Source organism: Cyprinus carpio, chromosome B22, assembly GCF_018340385.1.
Source record: "Cyprinus carpio isolate SPL01 chromosome B22, ASM1834038v1, whole genome shotgun sequence".
NCBI classification, from domain to species: domain Eukaryota; kingdom Metazoa; phylum Chordata; class Actinopteri; order Cypriniformes; family Cyprinidae; genus Cyprinus; species Cyprinus carpio.
Window position 1 is genome coordinate 33,696,075 of NC_056618.1, and position 20,250 is coordinate 33,716,324.

A 20,250-nucleotide genomic window follows, 5' to 3' on the forward strand; every position below is an offset into this window, starting at 1 on the left:
CACTGTTAGTCATCAGATGGCAAGTAAATTCTGTAGAGACTTACTGTATTGTTGCAGTTTTTCTGTGTACTCTGATTCTGAGCCATTGCGTTGCTTCCTGTGAACCAAAGACAATGCAGTCAGTTACAAAAGGTTGATGATTTCCTTTTTTAATGTAGGAAAATATGCATTTTTCCCCTGCCAGCCCCTTTAGGGATATAAATTGAGGTCGATTAAAGAACGAGAATAATATGAAAATTAAGAACACAACAGAATCAGCCACAAGAGACCCTTGTCACTTCATGACAGAAGTCAAATCTGAATAAAGACAGCTAAGAACAACAGTAGAAGCCTTGGTTGTCTTGCTTCAGTTACATATTAAGGGATCTTTACTGCCACATTGTTTAATTCTCTCCTGTCTCTTAATTCCTTCCTTCACACTTTTTCCACTATAAGTCCATTAAATGCAATGCAATTTCAACAAACCCAACCCCCCTCTAGTACATATTAATGCAATCCCTTTGTTGTCTAACTAGTAACCGGGCCAATAATACCCGCTGGTGATTTGTATCTCATTTCCAATTCAAATTCAGTTCCGGAATATGCCAAGGCCTACATTTTTTTCAATCGCAGACAAGTTAAGATACTGAGACACACTGTGCTGATTAGAACCAAAAAGAGTGCAAATTTAGAATTTTTGCTTGATAAGGCTTTAAATACACAGCTGCCTTGCCCTCAACTGTGGAAATGGGAAGGTGGCCACAAGATGGAGAGTGCCAGTGCCAACGATCATCGGGACACTGCGGAATTCCAATGTAGGGCACATGCACATTTGAGACCGCTGGCTACAATTTACCAAGTACAAATTTCCAAAATAACTGACAACCCAGAATGAATCTGCTTCTCAAACTGCTTTCATTAACTGCTTTCATTAATTGTCAGATTGTCAGGTTCTAAGGAAGCATTGTGGGCAGTTAAAATTGCGTATGCACTCAAAACCTTCTGATGTTTCATAGGTATACTTTGACTTCTAATGTCATTAAGGTAAGTGAAAATTTAACCATTTACCTGAGGCAGACAATGGCAATAACCACAACAACAATGATGAAGACCAGCCCTGCTGTCAGAGACCCCACAATGAGAGGTAACTGCTCCTGTAGAGTCTTGTCTGCATCGGCTGTGTGAGAGGCACAAAGAGAGATATCATGGGATGCATTCAAGAGAATCGTATTTCTCAGATCTATTTATAGCTTTTCTTTTTCTATGAGAGGTATTTATACTCTTAGATTCGCACAATTCCTTGATAGGCTTTGAAAGAAAATGTTTTTTATGTGATAACATAGGCTGTTTTACATACCCTGGTGGTTGGTGCTAAAGTCAGTAGGGCTGCTGTAGCGGCCATAGCCTGCCACCGTTCGGGCTCGAACCTGCACAACATACGGTGTGCCTGGCTTCAAACCCTCAATGCGTGCCGAGCTACGCTGGGCTGTCATGGTGTGGGCAATAGCTTCTCCCTGGTCCTGTGGGAACAGTGATAAAACAAGCCATATGAAACCAGCCAGCACCCAAAAGCAAGCGTCTGGCAGCTCTGGTTTAATCTGTCAGTACAACACATCAAACACGAAGCAGATATGTCTGGCCCTTTCTTCTCCTCTATGCAAATCCTCCTGCCTCCATCCCTGCCAAGCTCCAACTTCCTTGCAGTATCAGGGTTCAAAAGAAGGGATGAATCATGGAAGGAGTTAGGGAGGTGTGTTAGGGTACGAGAGAGAGAGAGAGAGAGAGAGAGAGAGGAAGGGCTGATGCTGTTGTCAGGATGAACGATTATGTATAGAGCAGAGGATGACAGTGGTGCAATTGTGATTGAATGCCCTTCGCTTCATTGACTTACACTGGCTCTTACCTTCTCATGGTATTTAATCTCGTAATCCAAGATGATGCCATTTGGTTTTTCTGGGGGGAGCCAGGAAAGACTCATGGTGTTGGCTGAGGCCCCCATCAGGTGGACAGTAGGAACTGCAGAGGGAGCTGTGTAGGGAAAATGAGAGAAATCCTATCTTAATGAAAGGTTTTTTTTCACATTTAGAGCATGCTCACATTCAGGATTATCAAAAAGCTGCTCTGATGTGTAAGCATCAGACAGCTATTAGTCTTTGGTCCTTTCGGGGCCCCAGCCTCTCAAACTGCACAGACAGAATGGATAAAGTCTCTTGTGAAAACTACCATGACAGACAAACCGGAAGGCTTAGTATCTGTCACATCCAGTCCACACAACCTACAAACACATGCAAATATATGTATGAGTGCACACCCCTTTGTCCACTCCCTATGTTCTTTTGTTATGACCCATGACGACTTCTTACTGTCTGTCTTCCATAATCTCTCTTTTTTTGACAATTATGCACTTTCTTTGTGTGAAAAAGATGTATTATTTAAATTAAGTATTTTTGCATCATGTTAGTGTAAGTTGTGCTCTCTTTAACTTAATTTTCAAATGTCATTTTCATATCCTTTAACACTGTCTTTATGCAAGACATAATCTATTGTTTGTTTTTAGGAATAAACGTAACCTGGGCTTTTTTCACGCATATATTCGTATTAACACAATTTCTTCCATAGCTCATTCCTTATCTTCGCACCTAGCTTTACATAATCTGTACCGTCCCCATTTGTCCTCAGACCTGATGTTGCCGTCTCCAGTTTCTGATGTTATCAAGTTCTGTTCACACACTACAGTAGCACTCAACATCCCCTACTTTCTTGCCTCTGTCTCTTTCTCCCTCACTCAATCTTTGTTAAAAGTGTTTTAATCCCCAGGTCCGGTTCTTTGATCCTTTCCCTAGTAGCTCTTTATTATTCTGTCTGTCTCTTTGTCCACCTCCCCCAAAAGCTCACTCTCCCCCAACCCAACACCATCAACCTCCTAACACAGGCCTTGCTCAGCAAAGCCTCACCCTGAAGACAATGCTCCCTGGGCACCTGCTTGCTTACTTTCACCCCAGGATTAAGGGGCCTCATCTTGAGGAGACAGTGGAAGTAACCATGACGTCCCTTGAGCTGATGGCCCATATTTATTTTTTGTCTTAAAAGGCGGATGAATATTCAAGCACAGTCCTGGGAGATAATCTGATCACAGACCCTCCTGAATTTTTGGAACCATGGGGGTGGGCTGCTGTGTGGATGTGCATGTCACCCCGGGATTGACTCATGTGCAACAACTGCCCGGGTTATATGACAATGCCTGCGGTTAATCCCTGAGAGCAAACAGAGGCATTCTTGGACCTGAGAGCTAGCATAGACTGCTAAAGAAAGGGTTCTGCATATGCATAACTCTCCTGAGAAGTACAGTGTCAATTCAAAACTTCACAATAAAGTGGCTTTTTCACAAGGTTAATGCATCTCCACATCTCACTAACCCAGCACACTCTAGCCTAGAGTAGCTTAGCTTTGCTACTGAGCATCATAGCACAGCTCTCTGGCATCGATGCATTCTGTGGGCTGAGCTCTTTGGGTAGAGTGCCGTGGGTTGGAAAAATCTTAAGAGAGGCCATTACACTTCATTATTTCAAACTAGAGCATGTGAAGAAAAACCTGTTGGAGTCTCTAGAACTAAAACAGCTTGGACCATGACAAATGGTAACAGCTTGAAATGGAAAGAAATCACTGAACTCACCAGCCTGGTTGGTGGTGATGTTAACAGAGGCAAACTGTGGTGTATACGGACTCTTGTTGGAGACTCCATTGACGGCTTGAATCTCAAAGCTGTACTGGGTGTGAGCCTGAAGGTTTCTGACCGTCACATGTCTCTCAGTAAGCCCAAGGTGGCGGGGAGAGATATCCACGTTGTCATCACATCGTGTGCAGGTTCCACGTTCAGGCAGACATTTCTTACAGATGACGTTGTAGAGAAGGTCCTCCCTTCCACCTTGGTCACGTGGCTCGCTCCACTCAAGTACAAGAGACGTCTCATTTACACTGGAGATAACGCTGCGTGGAGCTGAGGGCACGGCTGCAAAAATAACATATTTTTGTCGTGTTAGCATGTTTAACCTTGGTTAGTTGCTTTCCCAGCAGGTCCGTTAGCAAAAAGCTGGTGTTCAGCTAGTTTAAGCCACAAAGCTGGTTTGGCTGACCAATTGAATTCAGTTCCCTAAACCCCAACAAAACTTCCAAACTAAGCAGCGCCTGAGCAGAGGAAACCAACCCGGTAAGCTGCTAAGACCATCAGACCAAATTAAGCTAGTTTAAAATGTTTTTTTTTTTAAAGCAGGAAATTTTAATAAAATTGGTCAAATGGGGCTTCAAATACACTTAATGCAAAGTAAGTGCTTTCTTGTAACTAAAATTAAGCAAAACCTTGTTTTTTCCCACTTGTGCTGTTCATTTTAACATCAAAAATGGCTAGAAATAGCTGTGGTGTTCACTTGGGAAAACCTTTTTTGCATGTATCTGTTCAGAGTGCTGACAATGAACACAAGCAGAACAGAACTTACAACAGATAAAACAGGAGAAAGGGAAATGTTTCGAAACAATCCCAGTAGTCTTCTGTGTGTTGGGAAGAGGAATTGCTTTACATATGGATGAACATATGAACGTACATAGGGTGTTTTGATCAATGTGGCTTTTGAGAGCAGAGAACATGGCAAATAAACAACACTCCTTATGTTTAGATAAGTTCATGACGGGTGAAATGGCCGTTTATTCGAGGACATTACTCACTGGTGCATCCTGAGTCAGGAGAGTCATTGTCCGCCCGATAGTAGCCGGTCCTGCAGGAACAGATGCTGGCAGCTCCAGAACTTGTCCGGCTGTTGGGTGGACACGGGGAGCAGAACCCTTCACCCTGCTTCGACTTAAAGGTGCCCGGACTGCAAGCTAAAGAGAGAAAGAGTTGTTTGCTTCAACTGTCAGAGATAGAAACTCATAGCTATAACAGCATATTTACTTTTTTTGCTACTCATTTTCGGTGTATGCTTCCATCTACATAACTTTTCATTGCATTCAGCAGCAAAATCAATAGCAATTTCCTTTTGCCAATTTGCATTTTGTGAGCTCTGCTTGCCTTAATTTAGTTTCTTTCTTTTGTTTTCCTCGCCCACAGTATGCAGTCTAATCCTTTCCATCTTGGCATTGTAAAATATGAAGGCGCACAGGTTCTTGCTTACGTATTTGTTTGGCACCGTTAATTTGCTGTTGTTTTCCTCCAGGGAAATAACCCCCTCATGACTAGACGAGTTCCAACAACATACCCTGGCCTTGAATAAACCCCATGTGCATATGCTAACCGTCAACTTCAATTACAAACACATGCCTGTTAGTTCCCAACAAGAGCACTTTTCGAAATGAACTCCTTCAATCAATACTCAAACACAGGGAATGTCAATGTGATACTGCAGGAAGTGTTCATCTAAGACAAACAAAGCATATTAAAGACTGCAAGGGAAAGTGTGAGCTGTTATCTTATGAATACATAGATTAGTGTGTCATTCACAGGTCTTTGGCCTTTGTGGAGCTCTGACACCATTTACAGAGATTGTGTACACACACATTGTATTTACATCTATGATAAAAGCAGAGGTGCTCTCCTGGCACACAATGCCAGTGTGATATGCCTGCACAAAATGTCACTTAACTGATCAAGGAGTCAGTTTTATGTTTATAACAAACAAGGAAAGGAGTATGACGACAGTTCCCAACCTACCAAGCTGTTTTATCTGTAAGGCTTAAAGTGAAAAAGTGACGTAACATACAGCCAAGTATGGTGACCCATTCTCAGAACTGGTGCTCTGCATTTAACCCATCCAAAGTGCACACACACAACAGTGCACACACACACACCGTGAACACACACCCGGAGCAGTGGGCAGCCATTTATGCTGCGGCGCCCAGGAAGCAGTTGGGGGTTCAGTGCCTTGCTCAAGGGCACCTCAGTCATGGTATTGCCGGCCCAAGACTCAAACCCGCAACCTTAGGGTTAGGAGTCAAACTCTCTAACCACTAGGCCACACCTTCCCCAAGAAACAGCAAATAACAACCAGTCGCTATTTAAAAAAAAAAAAAAAAAAAAGATCTGGTTTCTGGACAACACGGATGATGTTCCTGAGGTCACCTTCCAAGTTCCCTATCGCAAAATGTGCAATATTGACAAAAGGGTTCATTAGTGCAGGGATACTGTTAACTTTGGCGCTTTTTTGTTTAACCATTTATCAGGGGAGGTCAGAGATAGAAGAAAGAACATAGAAAACAGTTCATGAAAGAGTGTAGGCCTTGTGAGTTTGGGTTTATCGCACATAACGTATCTGTTTGGAGATTAATGAGTCCTCAGTGTTTCGCCTCGCATTTCAGATGCACATATTTCAACCAAAATCTTGGGGAGACAAATGAGACCATCTAGTTCTAGCCCCCATGAAAGACTGCTTGAAATTCCCCTTCAAAAAACGCAGGCTGTTTTCTGAAGGGTTTAAAGTGCTGATTAATCGCTTCCAAGAAGGTAAGAAGTCAGCCCTTTCCTTTCATCCTCATCCTTCCTCTAGCAGCTCTCCTGACAGAGCGAGAGAGAGGAGAGGTGAAAGAAAGCAAAGGAAATGCAAATCCTGTGGATTTCTTTTTCTCTTACTTGTACGCTTTCTCTAGTACAGTCTATTGCTCACACTCTATTGCCCAAACCTTCTTTGCTCTCTCCCTCTCTCACTGAGAGCAGAACATAGGACTTAAGGGAGTGATTAGAATTTGTGGTGAAATTGAAAGCGAGGAGAAAGAACGGATAGGGGAAATATGGAGCGCTAAGGGGAAAAAAGGGTCTTGTCGATTAATATTCATGTGAATGTCCTAACTGTGCTCTGGCAGGGTATTAATTAGACCAATGGGCCTTCAGATGAAAGCGGGCAAGAGAGAGGTGACAGAGAGATTTATCCCTCCTTTAGTTTCTGGTTGGCTTGATTAGACAACATTTTATCAGGGCACAGCTGCCAGGGGTTTCACCTTGAGCCACCATAAGCAAACAAATAAGTTTTTAACTGTACATCAGGCAGCAGATTTCCAAAGGACCGCCCACTTTCCCCTACAGGTATACGCACGTTTGATATCAACATGGCAGTAGTATAAAAAGTCCTTTATTTATTTATTTGATAACTACATATATTTTCATTAAAAAAAAGTGATGCAAAACTTGCTTTAATTATGCTAAGTGTTTTAAATGGTTGGTATGGCATTGCTATGTGATTCCTAACTTGTTAGGGTACAATGTGTTTACTAGGGTTTTGTGTTAGATTGCCAAGGAGTTGCAATACTATTTATATTATTATACTATTTCTTACCATCTCAAGTTAAAATGTGCCGACCCCAAGTCATATTCAAGATTATCATCCCTAACCCTAGCCCTAATTCTAACCTTAACCCTAACAGCTGGAAATTGTAAGTAAATTGCTTCGTAATAATTAGTAGTATACAGTTTAAAGCAGCATTTATGTATGTGCTGTGCACAAACTGTGTAGGGCGAACTACACACTATTAATACTCAGGTTTAAGCGTTTGTGTAAATCTCCAACCCTCTGTATGAACAATCATAACAGTTATTATTACCTCATACACCACAAATAATCTTCTTTTCTCTATACACAGACGATTTGCTGTTCAGTTTAGTTCTTTACCCCAGAGGTTCACTGTTCAGTGGCTCTGTCTTTGTACTTCTTTTAATGTGCTGGAACCAACTGTCTCTTTGTGACCTTTCACTTCTGGTGCCTTGACTGTCAGGGTTACTTTTCTTTCTCCATCTCGTGCTCTTCATTAATGTTTCACTGCAGCCCTTGCCCTTGGTCCGCAAATCGATTCCGGTCTCCTCTCACTCCCAGCTCTCCATTTGACCCTTGACCTCCCGCTGTCTGCTCTGCTCACTTTCACCGCGGCTATGTTACACGCTGGCTTAATTCACCTCAGCCTGAACCTGATATGTTTTTCATCAAGACCGCTCCTTTCTCTCAGCAAAATGTTCCACTCTGATAGACATACAGACTTATGCATTGCTTTGCTCTGCTTAAATTGAGGTCGAATAACCAAATTTGCTGTTAGGCCAAACACCTCAATAAAAAAAACAGGATGATTTGTCTATTTGGCTTAATGTGATACCAAGAGATAAGACAAATTGCACAGTGAGAAAAACACATATATCAGCACTCACCTTGACACTGTGTGTCCTTAACTGCAGGTTCGAACCCAGCCATGCAAGTGCAGGAACCTACAGGAACCATCCACTCTCCATCTCCATTGCAGTAGAGTTTAAGAGGGACAGACACCTCCAGAGCGTTTGGCACACAAGTGCCAGGGGCAATGACTAGTGACGTAGCCTCAGCTCCTGTGGCCGTCTCTGGGAAGACTGCAAAATAGGCAATGGTCGTGGAACACTTCTTGTAGAAAACTCGGACGGAGATTAAAGACATGCAGGCACCCAGATCCTGGAAAGCCAGATAGAAGCCAGCCTTAGAAAGTGGACCAAAGCTGCGAATCTTGGTGTTGACCCGGCCAGACTCCAACATAGAGAAGCTCTCGTCCGGAGCAATGGTGTCCACCTTAACATAAGGGTTCTCCATCCAAAAGGGACTGGTGGCAGTGGCGGAATCCGAGTCGGACTCATAGTAGAATAGATTGAAGGTCTCTTTACATGATCCTGGAATGTTGGGAATACTGTTGCAATCTCGTACGGTGAACTTCATCTCCACATAAACACGGAGAACGTCCTTTCGAGGGATGAAGTCGCTGCGAAGCCAGTTGTTCTGGTTCAGCTCGCGAACATTGCACACTTGGTACGTTCGGATAGGGTTCATGGCATCGTCGTAACCGCTAACTTCCTCCCACTGAGAAAAAAGGGAAAATAGAAACACTAAGTCACACAAGTTCACCTTCAGAATGAGCTAGCACTTTATATATACTGCATTGGAGGATTCTCCCACGGAACAATAGCAATAACAAATGCTTTATCTAAAGTACGGTACAATACGCTTTATTGTCAGTATTACAAATGAAACCATTCTCATTTTGATGTTATCCAGGGCTTTAGAACTCTGAGGTGTTACGCTACAGAGGTACGGCAGGCAATAAATTGCTCCATCTCAGCTCCAGCCCCACACACCGGAGCTAAGAAACAATATAACGGAGGGAGCAAGCCGAGAAAAGAGTGAATGGGGTGGATGAAAGAGAGGGGAAATTACATTTTATGCTTTTTGGTTTGTGCCTTTTCAATTACACATTGTGCGTGGTGTCATTAAGTGGGGAGCTGCACGCTGGTCTTTCATCTGCGTTCGCCAGTTCAGTGAGGAAACCCGCCTGGCAAATTCATCAAAATTACCGTGGAGTGTCAGAACTCCATCGAAAAAACCGACGAGTGGATGTTTACCGTATACCTCAAGTGTGGAGTACTCTCTGCATCACTTCACAATCAATTACCTTTCAATTAAACCACCATGATTACATTGTATTCATGCAGATCAACAAGCTACATCCAATGCTCTACCAAATTACTTTCCTTCTTATCTACCAAAATTAAGAGCACGCATCATTTGAAAAGACAGGTGAGAGAGGTTGATTGCATTTGCGGTCAAACCATGTGACACGGCAACTACTAAATAAAGAGTAACAACGCCTACTAGCAATCTTGGCAGCTAATGAAGGTTTTTACATCAACCTCGGCTTGTTTAAACAAACAGCATACTATATCAACAAGGAATGATTCATATTCATTTCAGTAAAGGAACAATTAGATTCACGCTCAACCTTGGGAAACGGTCCCACTTCTTTTGATTACAGCAAGTTCAAGAAAAAGCGATCCTAAACGAGGGAATGAGCTGTAGCCAAAAAGGAAAAAAGAAAACTAGCATGGCATTGAGAGATTTTTTTGAGAGCGTAGTGTTTGTGTAGAGGTGAAGTCTTTAATTAACACAGAGATATGGATGTTGTGCGGACAGGCCATTCATCCCTATGGGCTCCGGGGACCCGAGGCAGACAGGGCTTCCAGAAGTCTCTGCTTTATCACCGCCTTTCTGAGCCAAGGGTGCTGAGATCAATAATAAGCATCAGGTCAATGTGACAGGAGAAAGAATGAGGTGTAAATGGGCATTTAGAGAGAGTGAAGATGGGAACGAGGAAGTGGCCCACACATCGCACTCCTTTAGGGATAGTGGGGCAACAAACATAAGCAAGACACCCAATCAATTTCTTTTCAACTCAGTTTTTAGGGAAATAAGCCTATGAAGGGCTTTAAGCTATTTCTGCATATTAAACGTTTATATGAGAAAGTACACACTTCAGATTCAATGTGAAAAGTTATGCACATTCGGGGGGCGGGGGGATTAATGAATTTATTTTAGATGCAGATGCTGCTGTGGAATGATGTGATTTGTTTATAAATATATAAGTGCATTACAGTTATTTTTTACTTGGTTTGTTTATCTTGGAAGAATTAGCAGGTCAGGTTTAAGCAACAGCAGGTCATTATATTTATTTTTCCTTAATGGTGTTACAGTCTGTATTTATCTGTGTTTATTTCTCGGGTTACAGGTGTCAGACTAATGACTAATAGAGTTTTTTTTTGTGTGTGTGGCAGATTAAATGAAAAGAGAAACAGATCTGCTGTGTCAAGTCTGGGATTTATTCCAACTTTTTGCCCCTGTTTTTATTATCTGGGCGCAGTTCCCATTTCAGTTTTCTGGGTGCGACATACCATTGAACTTAGTGTCACACAAAATTAAAAAACGAGTGTGCCGTAGGAAAGAGAGATATGGAGGGTGCCAATTAAGCCAGTGGCTGAAAAAAAAACTGTCAAAATTACATTTCACCTCAACATAAATAAGAAATTATATTTTGCTAAAAAATATTTTTAGACAATTAATTATGACAAGCAGGCAACACTCTCCCCCACCTCACCCGAATTCTCATAACTGCTATAAATAAATGATTAAATAAATATGATTCAAATTCAGCAGAGTTTATCAATCATGCTAGCTTTTTGTGTATAGCCTTTATTTATTTATTTATTTTGCAGATTTAAACAAAAACTAAAATACATAGTTTTTTAGTCATTAGACTTTAATGAGAAAGTAAAATGTCTGAATGCATTACAAAAATGAAAATTTTGAGGGAAAATATGCTGAACTTTTATGCAGTGAAACAAAATATATAGTATTTTCATTTTAGTTTTAGTCTGAAATAACATTTGTTGTGGGATTCGCTCCAGAAGGAGGATTGAAATAAAAAGTGGCCAGAACACTGGGAAATTTAAGGCAAGGAGAGTGCTGCCACATTTCCCCTGTCTGTCCTAAAATACAGTGGGCTGGTGTGCGTGAAATGTATAGCTGCGTGCATGACAGAGAGCAGAAGGGGAAGTATTGGGCAATGTATGTTCTGAAAAGCAGCATCTGTTGGGGTGTAAAGGGGTTGTTCTTGGGCCCATTGTGCTGTGAGTTTTAGTGCATTAATGGGGACGGGAGGGATATTTACAAGAATAATATATGGATGGGGAAGGTGAAATGCCAGTTGATTTGTGTCTTTGGGGTTGCTCTTGTGCCTCGGTGCATTGGTGCTAAGTTACTCGGAAGTAAAGGTTTTGGGGAGGGGTGACTGCAACAGCTGAGATGGTTTGGCTGGGGGCAAGAAGGGGGCAGTGGACACATGCAGGACCCTGAAGAACAGGATATAAGGAAGAGAGGACCCAAAGAATTAGACAAATCCAAACAAAAGAAGTAAGAAAAGGCAGCAGTGTCTGGGTATTGTGAAAGATATACTGAGCAAAGGATACTTTTGCTGTGTCTGCCAAAAGCTTGTGGGCACAGATTTCACTTTTGGAGAATGAATGTAACACGGCTAGGGTGAAATCTGATCTGGGCATTGCCTTTATCTGATGAAACTTAGAGCTTCCTGTGTTTAACACACTATATTTGAACAAGACTGTAACTGGACCTCTCATAATACCTCTTGATTTAAAGGTTCGGTAACTATGACATTTATGAGAAAATTGCACGAAACCGGTCATGAACATGTGCAAGTAATTTTAACCCTCAAATGAAATATTTCAATGGAAAGAATAAGAAATAAAAATTTGTCTTAAAGAAAATGAGGCCTATTTTATAAGTTTGTAATTTTTGAATGATTTTTAATGACAATTAAGCCAATTTGTAAGTGTCTCTACTGTAATCACTACTGTAATATAAAGATATTTATTTATTTATTTATTTTTGTATTTTTTATTATTATTATCATGGTATTGAAAATATTGGAGGAAATGTGGTTATTTGACATGGAAATAATGGGAAAATGCCCACAACAAAAATGGAAGAAATTACGAAACAAAATAAAGCTTTACACACACAAACACACACACACACACACACACACACACACACACACACATATATATATATATATATATATATATATATATATATATATATATATATATAGCAGCTGTAAAACTAAAGGGGATAAATAGTAAAATAAAGTAAAAACTAAATTAAGCAAAACAAAAAGAGAAAAAAATTATGAAACAAAATAGTGAAAACAGAACTAAATGTTGCAACAACAACAAAAAGGAAAAACAAAACAAAATGATGAAACAAAATAAGTTCAAAATAAAACAAAACAACAAATCAAAACAGAAAGTGGGAACAAAGAAACCAAAATAAAATAGTCAAAAAAAGGCAAAAATAAACTAAACTAAACTAAACTAAAAAAAATAAATAAAATAAAATAAAACAAAATTCCAGAATAAATGTAATAAAATAATAAAATACTGTTTTTTTATGTTGAGGTCAAATGTGACCTGGAGAGAATTTTTGTAGATTCACCCCTGTATACTTTATTTTGACCGAAGCAGCGTATTATATAAGCATAATGGGCTCAGGTTAACCATAGTCAAACACACAAAAGTAATAACTCACCCCAGTTTCAGGATGTGAGGTCCACGCGAGTTCAGTGGTGGCCCATTTGGTATCCATCAGTGTTTCTGCAAAACAAAAAAATAAAGATCCACTCAGTTTGAGGTACAAGATTAGCCTAAACAACAGGCAACAAAAAATAAGAGAATTAAATGGAAAACCTTGGGAGGAAGTGATTTCACACTGTGCAGGACGAGAAAAGCGACACATAATTGTCACCGTCCATTTTGTTAATAGGTATTAATGCATAGCGGTAAATTCACGGGTGCAGGAACGGAGAAACGCTATCATGCTAATCAACAGTGAAAAGACGGCAGAATGGCGAAACAGCTTTGTGGGTGATCCAGAAGGCATTGTCAAAGATTTATGACAGCCCTCCTCTAATTAGATTTAATTAGCCGTGTATTTGCTGGGTGGGAAAGAAAAGCTAAGTGTTTTTGAAAGACAACCCGCTCCCCTTCCCACACGTACACACACTCGCACCCTTAAGCTAGCAGCTGTAAAACTCAAGAGGATATATAACAGAGCAAAGGAGTTCTTGAATAGCACCATAAAACTCACAAAAGGAAGATCTTCACAATTTCCTCACTACCCAATATGCTCTGCCTGTCTGTTTTTTTCTGTTTTTATCCCACCAGCCATATGTGCAGCTCTCTGTTTTTATTATAATGAAAGCACACTCACTCAGCCTAGACTACCAACATATTGAGTCAACCATTTTACCTTCCGCCACCTGCTTCAGCTGTTTATACATCGCTGCAGTTACGATTGAACGTTGAGACTGTGTTTACTGAATTAGATGAATTGGTGCATTGAAAATAAATATATATAAATATAAAGTTCTGTGGTGAGTGTTATGTTAAATGTTGTATTTGGTTTTTTTTAGGGTGCAAAAAGTTGAAATGGTTGTGACCACATGTAGAATTATGTGTTTTTTATTTTATTTTATTTTATTTTATTTTATACCTCCAAACAGCTCTAGGTTTGCTCTAGGTTTAATAATAATAATAATAATAATAATAATAATAATAATAATAATAATGACTTATTTTGATATTTCATTATGTTTATGAAATCAATCTATGAATGGCTTGCTTGTAAATAGTATCTGCACGTCATTGTTATTTAAGAGTGATTGAGATACTATTATAGTTTTTGTTAATATTTAGGATGTTTGTTTTGTTTTTTTTTTTTTTTTTTTCGGGGTAATTTTCATTAAAGTTTTAGTAATTTTATTGTGAGTCTTTGCCATTTTTATTAGGTTTTTGTTGTTGTTGTTGTTTTTAAATATGTATATATTGTTTTTAATAAATGTTTATTTCAGTTTTAGTTAATTAAATAAAAATGAGAAATGCTGCCTCAGAAACTAGATCTGAAATAAAATAATTAAGAAAATAAAGAAATAAAATAACAGTTTTCTTATTTTATTTCCATAGACATTTATTTCACTTAACAAAAAGTTGTTGTTGTTGTTTTGTGATTTATTTTAATTTTAGTTTTAGTTAACTATATTAACCCTGCACAATCATTAATTAATTAATTAATTTATTTATTTATTTGTTTGTTTATTCATTTATATATTTGTTTGTTTGTTTAAATATAATCTAAAATAAATTTAATTTACTGTAAAATGTAAAATGTGTACTTCAGAATTTTTTTTCCAATTATAAAATAAATAATCATGACTCAATAATAATAATAATAATAATTATTATAATAATGCCCATTATTTTCATTATAATTATGACTGTTGCTATAAAAAATAAACATATATTACTTTTATAAAAAATAAAAAATAGCATTTAAAAAAAGAACAATAAAACAACTGTAAAATTACAAAATGAATACATATGGCTGTCTGATTTTCAAACATTAAACCATCAAGCTTTCATTTCAGCAGGAAAATAAAATTAACCCTAAAATTAAACTGCCATCGTTGCGACCACAAAATATCGCGATTTTGATTTGATTAATTGCGCAGATTAATTTACATTATTAGCACATTGCCAATGCATCCTGATGCTTCCCAGAAGAGAGCGAAGGACCGCCTACTCACCTGTCAATCAAAATCACACACAGCACTTTGACTGAGATCATATCACTAAAGACAGATATTAATACCAAGTCTACATTTTTATCTTCTCTACTCATCTTTGTGTACTTGTGTGATGCCCCACGGGGAAAAAAAGAAAAAAATATGCCCACCACAGGAAATATCAAGCTGAAGTTGAGAAGTTTCTAACATGTAGGTGTTTGTATGATAAGTCTGAGGCAGCTGTTTATACTTCAGACAGAACCGGCCATTGATTTCCTGTCAGGATGTCATGCGGTGCGTCCTGAGCGTCATATTGTGTCACTGACTGACAGGTCCGCCGATATTCAAACCCTTTTAAAAGAAACCCACAAGTCAGCTGCCAGATGAGAAAAAGCTAGCGCAAATAAAACGCAAGACAAACCCAGAGAAAAGCAGTGTAGTGCAAGCAAGCCGTGAACGTTCGGGAGCGAGCTTCTGTTTTGTTTGCATTTTGTAAGCTGTGCTGAAAAACAGCAAAGCCGAGCGTTGTGTCAGCCGAGCGTGCGTTTAAATGAGGAGGCAAGTCCCGGCTCAATGAGAGAGCGAACGCACCCCATCCCGCCGCAGTCAGGGGGGCGAGAGGCCATGCCCTCAATACGACGATTCATTCACACTCCAGCAGCGGCGCCGAGCCTCCATTACGCCTCGCTACTGTTAAAATGGCTCCACACAGGGAAAGTTTTGTTTGGCCGGGTGGGAGACGACAGTTTATTTCCTGTTTCTCTCAGTTCTGAGGAAAAAGCTAAGAATATGGGCCTTTCTGGCAGGACGGCAAACCTGACTGACGAGTGCGGAGACAAAAACTCGCCCTTGCAAAACCTGAATGTTTCAGTGTGAAGGTTGGGCAAACTTTAGTCTATAAACTCAATGACATAAAGCACAGGCCATAAACTTTAGTCAGTGAGGCAGAACATTTATGAAACTTGAGAGAACAGGCCCGACATATAAATGAACTGCGGCAAAATGAAACGCAGGTTTACTTACCCGCCTCATGTTGACTTAACGGTCATAAAAAAATACAAATAATAATAATTAAATCGTTCTTTTGTTTTTTGTTTTTTACTATAAAAATATACACACACATATATTTATTATAGTTCTAAATATGTATGTGCATATAGTTTTTATTATTTTTAGCTCTTTTTTTAGTTATATTCAGTCATTTTTATTTCAGTATTTTTTTTTTCAAATATTATAACATAAATACAAATATTTTAATGGCTTATGAATAAGGTTATGAACACTCTCAGTCTCAGAAATGGCAGGAAATATAAATATTTGACGTAACTACAGCCATATCAAAACATGTGAACATTATAACTCATTGTTATTGGTCCAAACACTAAAGTAAGAAGATATAAACTACACTGCAATATATAGGCTAATCTACAAAAAAAAAAAAAAAAAAAACTATGATACTATATTATTTAGTTCATTTAAAATTGTTTTTGAGCCTTTATGAAATCCTATTAATAACTTAGAATTGTAAACATTTAAATATAAAACTTACTAAAGCACATGTCAAAACACACTCACTGAGAGAACATGAATGTGTAGCCGGATGTTTAGAAGTAAATATGGAAATCTGTGTAAATTATAAAATGATAAGTCAGTGTTTTTGGTTTAAACACTAAACGTACATGTTGCATGACTTGCACACATTCGAAGGCATATTCTCATTCTCAGAGTTGCATGTTAACACACACACGTATATTGATGCAAGAAAGGTCAGCTCTTCCATTCTAATCCTCTAATGACAGAGCAGTGCTAATAACAGAGGAAGACAGAGAAACACTTGAATCAACACACACTCACACACATTCTGCAGATTTACGAGCGCCTTAAAATATTTCTTTGTTCCAGTAAGCAATGGTTTTGAAGAGGGGTATGTGAACAAAACCAGCTCTACTGATACAAAGAATGTTCGCTGGATTTAGAGACTGAGTCAGTGGCGTGTGGGCAGACAGGTGAGAGATTACTAAAGGATTTCTGCTTTCAGCTTTACTCGCTCATATTTTTTTTCATGTCGTTTGGAGGTTAGAAGATTTGGAAAGTAAGTAAAACTGGACCAGGAGAGTGCATTGAGGGCTAAAAAGAACTGAATTTGCATATCATTTTGCATTTCATGAAAATTAAAGGCCAAGTGTGTACTTTCTGCACCATTACCATCACCAAATGGAGCTACAAATATAACAATAAAAAAAAATGTTGTTAAACCGGTTTTCTCCTCTGCCCCATTGGTCAGTCGAACAAAAAGCCCCGCCCCCAAAATCATGCTATTTGGTTTGGTTGAGCCAATGTTTTTGTGATAAGCTTGTCGAGGTATAGGACACATAGAAAGTAAAAAACATTTCAAATATATATATATATATATATATATATACTGAAACACTACTAAAAATAATGTGACAGTTTAAAATAAAATAGAATTCATTAAAATGTAATTATATATATATGTGTGTGTGTGTGTGTGTGTGTGTAGTGCTGTCAAACGATTAATCGCGATTAATCACATGCATATATTCTTTACATAATATATGTGTGTGTACTGTGTATATTTATTATGTATACATGCATACACTCACATACAGCATATATTTGGGAAATATTTATATGCATATACATTTATATATTTATATCCTTATATTTTATATTACATATAAATATATTTAATATATAAACACAACATATTTTTCTTAAATATATGCATGCATGTGTTTGTATTTTTGTATACTGTTTATATTTATTATGTAAACAAAACCTTTTATTTTGTATGTGATTAATCGCGATTTATCGTACTAATACAGCTCTAATACACACACACACACACACACACACACACACATATATATATATATATATATATATATATAACAAATAATGTATTCATTGCATTCCCATGTGTATAAACATATTCTCATTAATTTTCAGGAATAATTAATGAACTCTCTGGGATTCTCAGATCTGTGCATTCCATCTTGCGTCTAAAGGTTTGCCAGTTTTGTCTCCCGCTGTGCCGTTGTGAAATCGTACCGAACGGCAGGCCCAGCGACCAAAAAAAGAATGTCACTCTCTGTCTCCAAACACTTGAGCTCTGTTTTGCCACCCAACACTGAGATGTGTCAACAGAGTGGGGACAACACTGCATTAAACTTATTAAAGCTATTAGACTGATTGCTTTGTGTGTGCTTTTGTTGCTGCTTTTATTAGCTCTTCGGGGGTTAGGTGAAGCAGCAGCAAGTGGGGGAGAGAGTATGGGAGAGAGGGGGAAAGTCGTTGAAAGAGGATGGAGGGGGAAAGGGGGGGTCCCATTTAAATTGAAATGTGGTGAGCGGCCCGGGCTTTTGTGCCACGCTGGAGTGCGGTGATTAGAGGAGAAGGCTGCTTTTGGTGAGCTGGCGTGCAACCTCTAATTGGTCGACGCTTCTTGATGTAGGTGGCTGGATCTCCAACACCATGAATCCTCCATGGGAAACCCATGAAAGGAGCCTCCTCAACCCCATCCGTCCACTTGCCGTCAGTCACAGCACAATGCTTGTCACTCTCTCAGCCATTTACGTACTAACAAGGCGGACTGTCAATGCTGCAGATGTAGTGTTCATTTCATGATAGATTTACCTTCATATTTAACTAAGAAAATTGCCTAAAAACACTTTGCTTTGCAATTTATTAAAAGATTCGAGATAATTTACTTGTAAAAAAGTGTGCTTAATTGTATTGAAAGCGCACTTGTAGTGTACTTCAGTTCTTAAAAGTAAATTTTTATTGTACACTTGTAGATAACAAATATTAATTATATAAAAGGTTAATTACGTGTACTTAAAGAGAATACTTAAGAGTACACTTAGAAGTACATTTTATATCATTGTTTTAATAATATTTTGCATTGCTTTAAAGAAGTACACTTATTTTGATGTTGAATAGCATAATATTTTAAGTTTGTGTTATTTGATATTACATTTAAAGTTAAAATAGTTGTAATGTACTTAATTTAAATGCACTACATGATTATAAATGTGTAATTACAAATATATTTAAATACATAACAAATACTAGATCCAATAGGAATTACATTAAAGTATATTTAAGTTTACTAAAATTGCTTGCCAGTATTTTAAATAGTAATGTCTAACCATTTTTCAAAGACAATAGAAATACATTTGAAGTTCTACTTAAGTGGGTCGGAAAACTCAAATATTAGTTCCAATAGGAATTACATTAAAGTATATTTAAGTTTACCAAAAATTCTTACCAGTACATTCAATAGTAAATTTAAACCAATAGAAGTACATTAAAAGTCCTTCTTAAGTGGGTCAGAAAACACTCTAAAATTCAGCTAATTGCATTTAAAATAAACATGCAATTAACTGTTCAAAAAAAAAAAAAAGTTTACCAAAAATGCTTGTATATCCAATAGTAAAAAAAATACAATAAATAATAATAATAATAATAATAATAATAATAATAATAATAATAAAAACACATTGTAAAGACAATAGAAGTACATTTAAAGTCCTACTTAAGTGGGTCAGAAAAAACACTCAAAAATTCATCTAATTGCATTTTAAATAAATTTACACTATAATAATTTTGCAATAAACATGCAATTAAATGTCCCAAAAATTCCATTCCATTTGCACTTAAGTGTATTCTTTTAAAGCATATTATTTCCCATAATAAGTACTATTTTTAAAAATATGCTAATGTGTACTTTTTCACAGAGGACTAATCTGACTGATTTCAATTTTTTTTTTTTTTTTTTTTATTGTTTTTTGGCATTGCATGTGGTCGTCACGGAAATCTCAAAGACTCTGTCAACCGTCTCGACACCGGTTACGATGACAACATTTGACAGGAAGGTGACAAAGAGCATAAGTGCGCCTGCTCCATTTTTGTTTGTTGTGTTAATTAGTTCTTCAGCTGACATTAGAAGACGTCGGGATTGGCGCGAGGTCTTAGGGGGTCTGATTTTGAAGTTGACATCATCAAGGGAATGGGGTTGTTGAAAATGAGCCCGTTTGCTTTGATCAAACGGAGTCAGACATGTCGTTCGCGCTCACAGACAGCACAAAGACGAGCATGCCGGGTTCATATGGAGAGCAAAAGACGAGCCACGACCGAGATGAATATTCAAGCCCTGTTCGTGTTTGCATGAACCCCGTAGTGCGTTCCAGTTCCAGCTTCAGCTCTAGAAATGGGCATTGCACCCCTCCTTACGCACATTCATTCTCGTTTCTTCCCTTTTCCAAGGCCTTTAATTACAGAGGGCAGTCAATC

At 38.3% G+C, this 20,250-nt stretch overlaps 1 protein-coding gene across 9 annotated transcripts in view; it reads right to left on the minus strand.

The window, feature by feature from the left end:
- LOC109047425 (ephrin type-B receptor 3-like) overlaps nt 1-20,250 on the minus strand; it is a 48,295-nt gene that overhangs the window by 9,153 nt on the left and 18,892 nt on the right. For 6 of the 9 annotated variants that reach the window (XM_042749666.1, XM_042749663.1, XM_042749660.1 and 3 more), the window contains exons 2-9: nt 12,903-12,967; nt 8,156-8,828; nt 4,699-4,854; nt 3,653-3,988; nt 1,871-2,007; nt 1,337-1,499; nt 1,048-1,156; nt 45-97 (exon numbers count right to left, since the gene is read on the minus strand). In XM_042749666.1, the coding sequence (XP_042605600.1) occupies nt 45-97; nt 1,048-1,156; nt 1,337-1,499; nt 1,871-2,007; nt 3,653-3,988; nt 4,699-4,854; nt 8,156-8,828; nt 12,903-12,967 (1,692 nt within the window). The remainder of the gene's footprint in view (nt 1-44; nt 98-1,047; nt 1,157-1,336; nt 1,500-1,870; nt 2,008-3,652; nt 3,989-4,698; nt 4,855-8,155; nt 8,829-12,902; nt 12,968-20,250) is intronic. The other 3 variants (XM_042749664.1, XM_042749662.1, XM_042749659.1) reach the window with 1 other exon arrangement.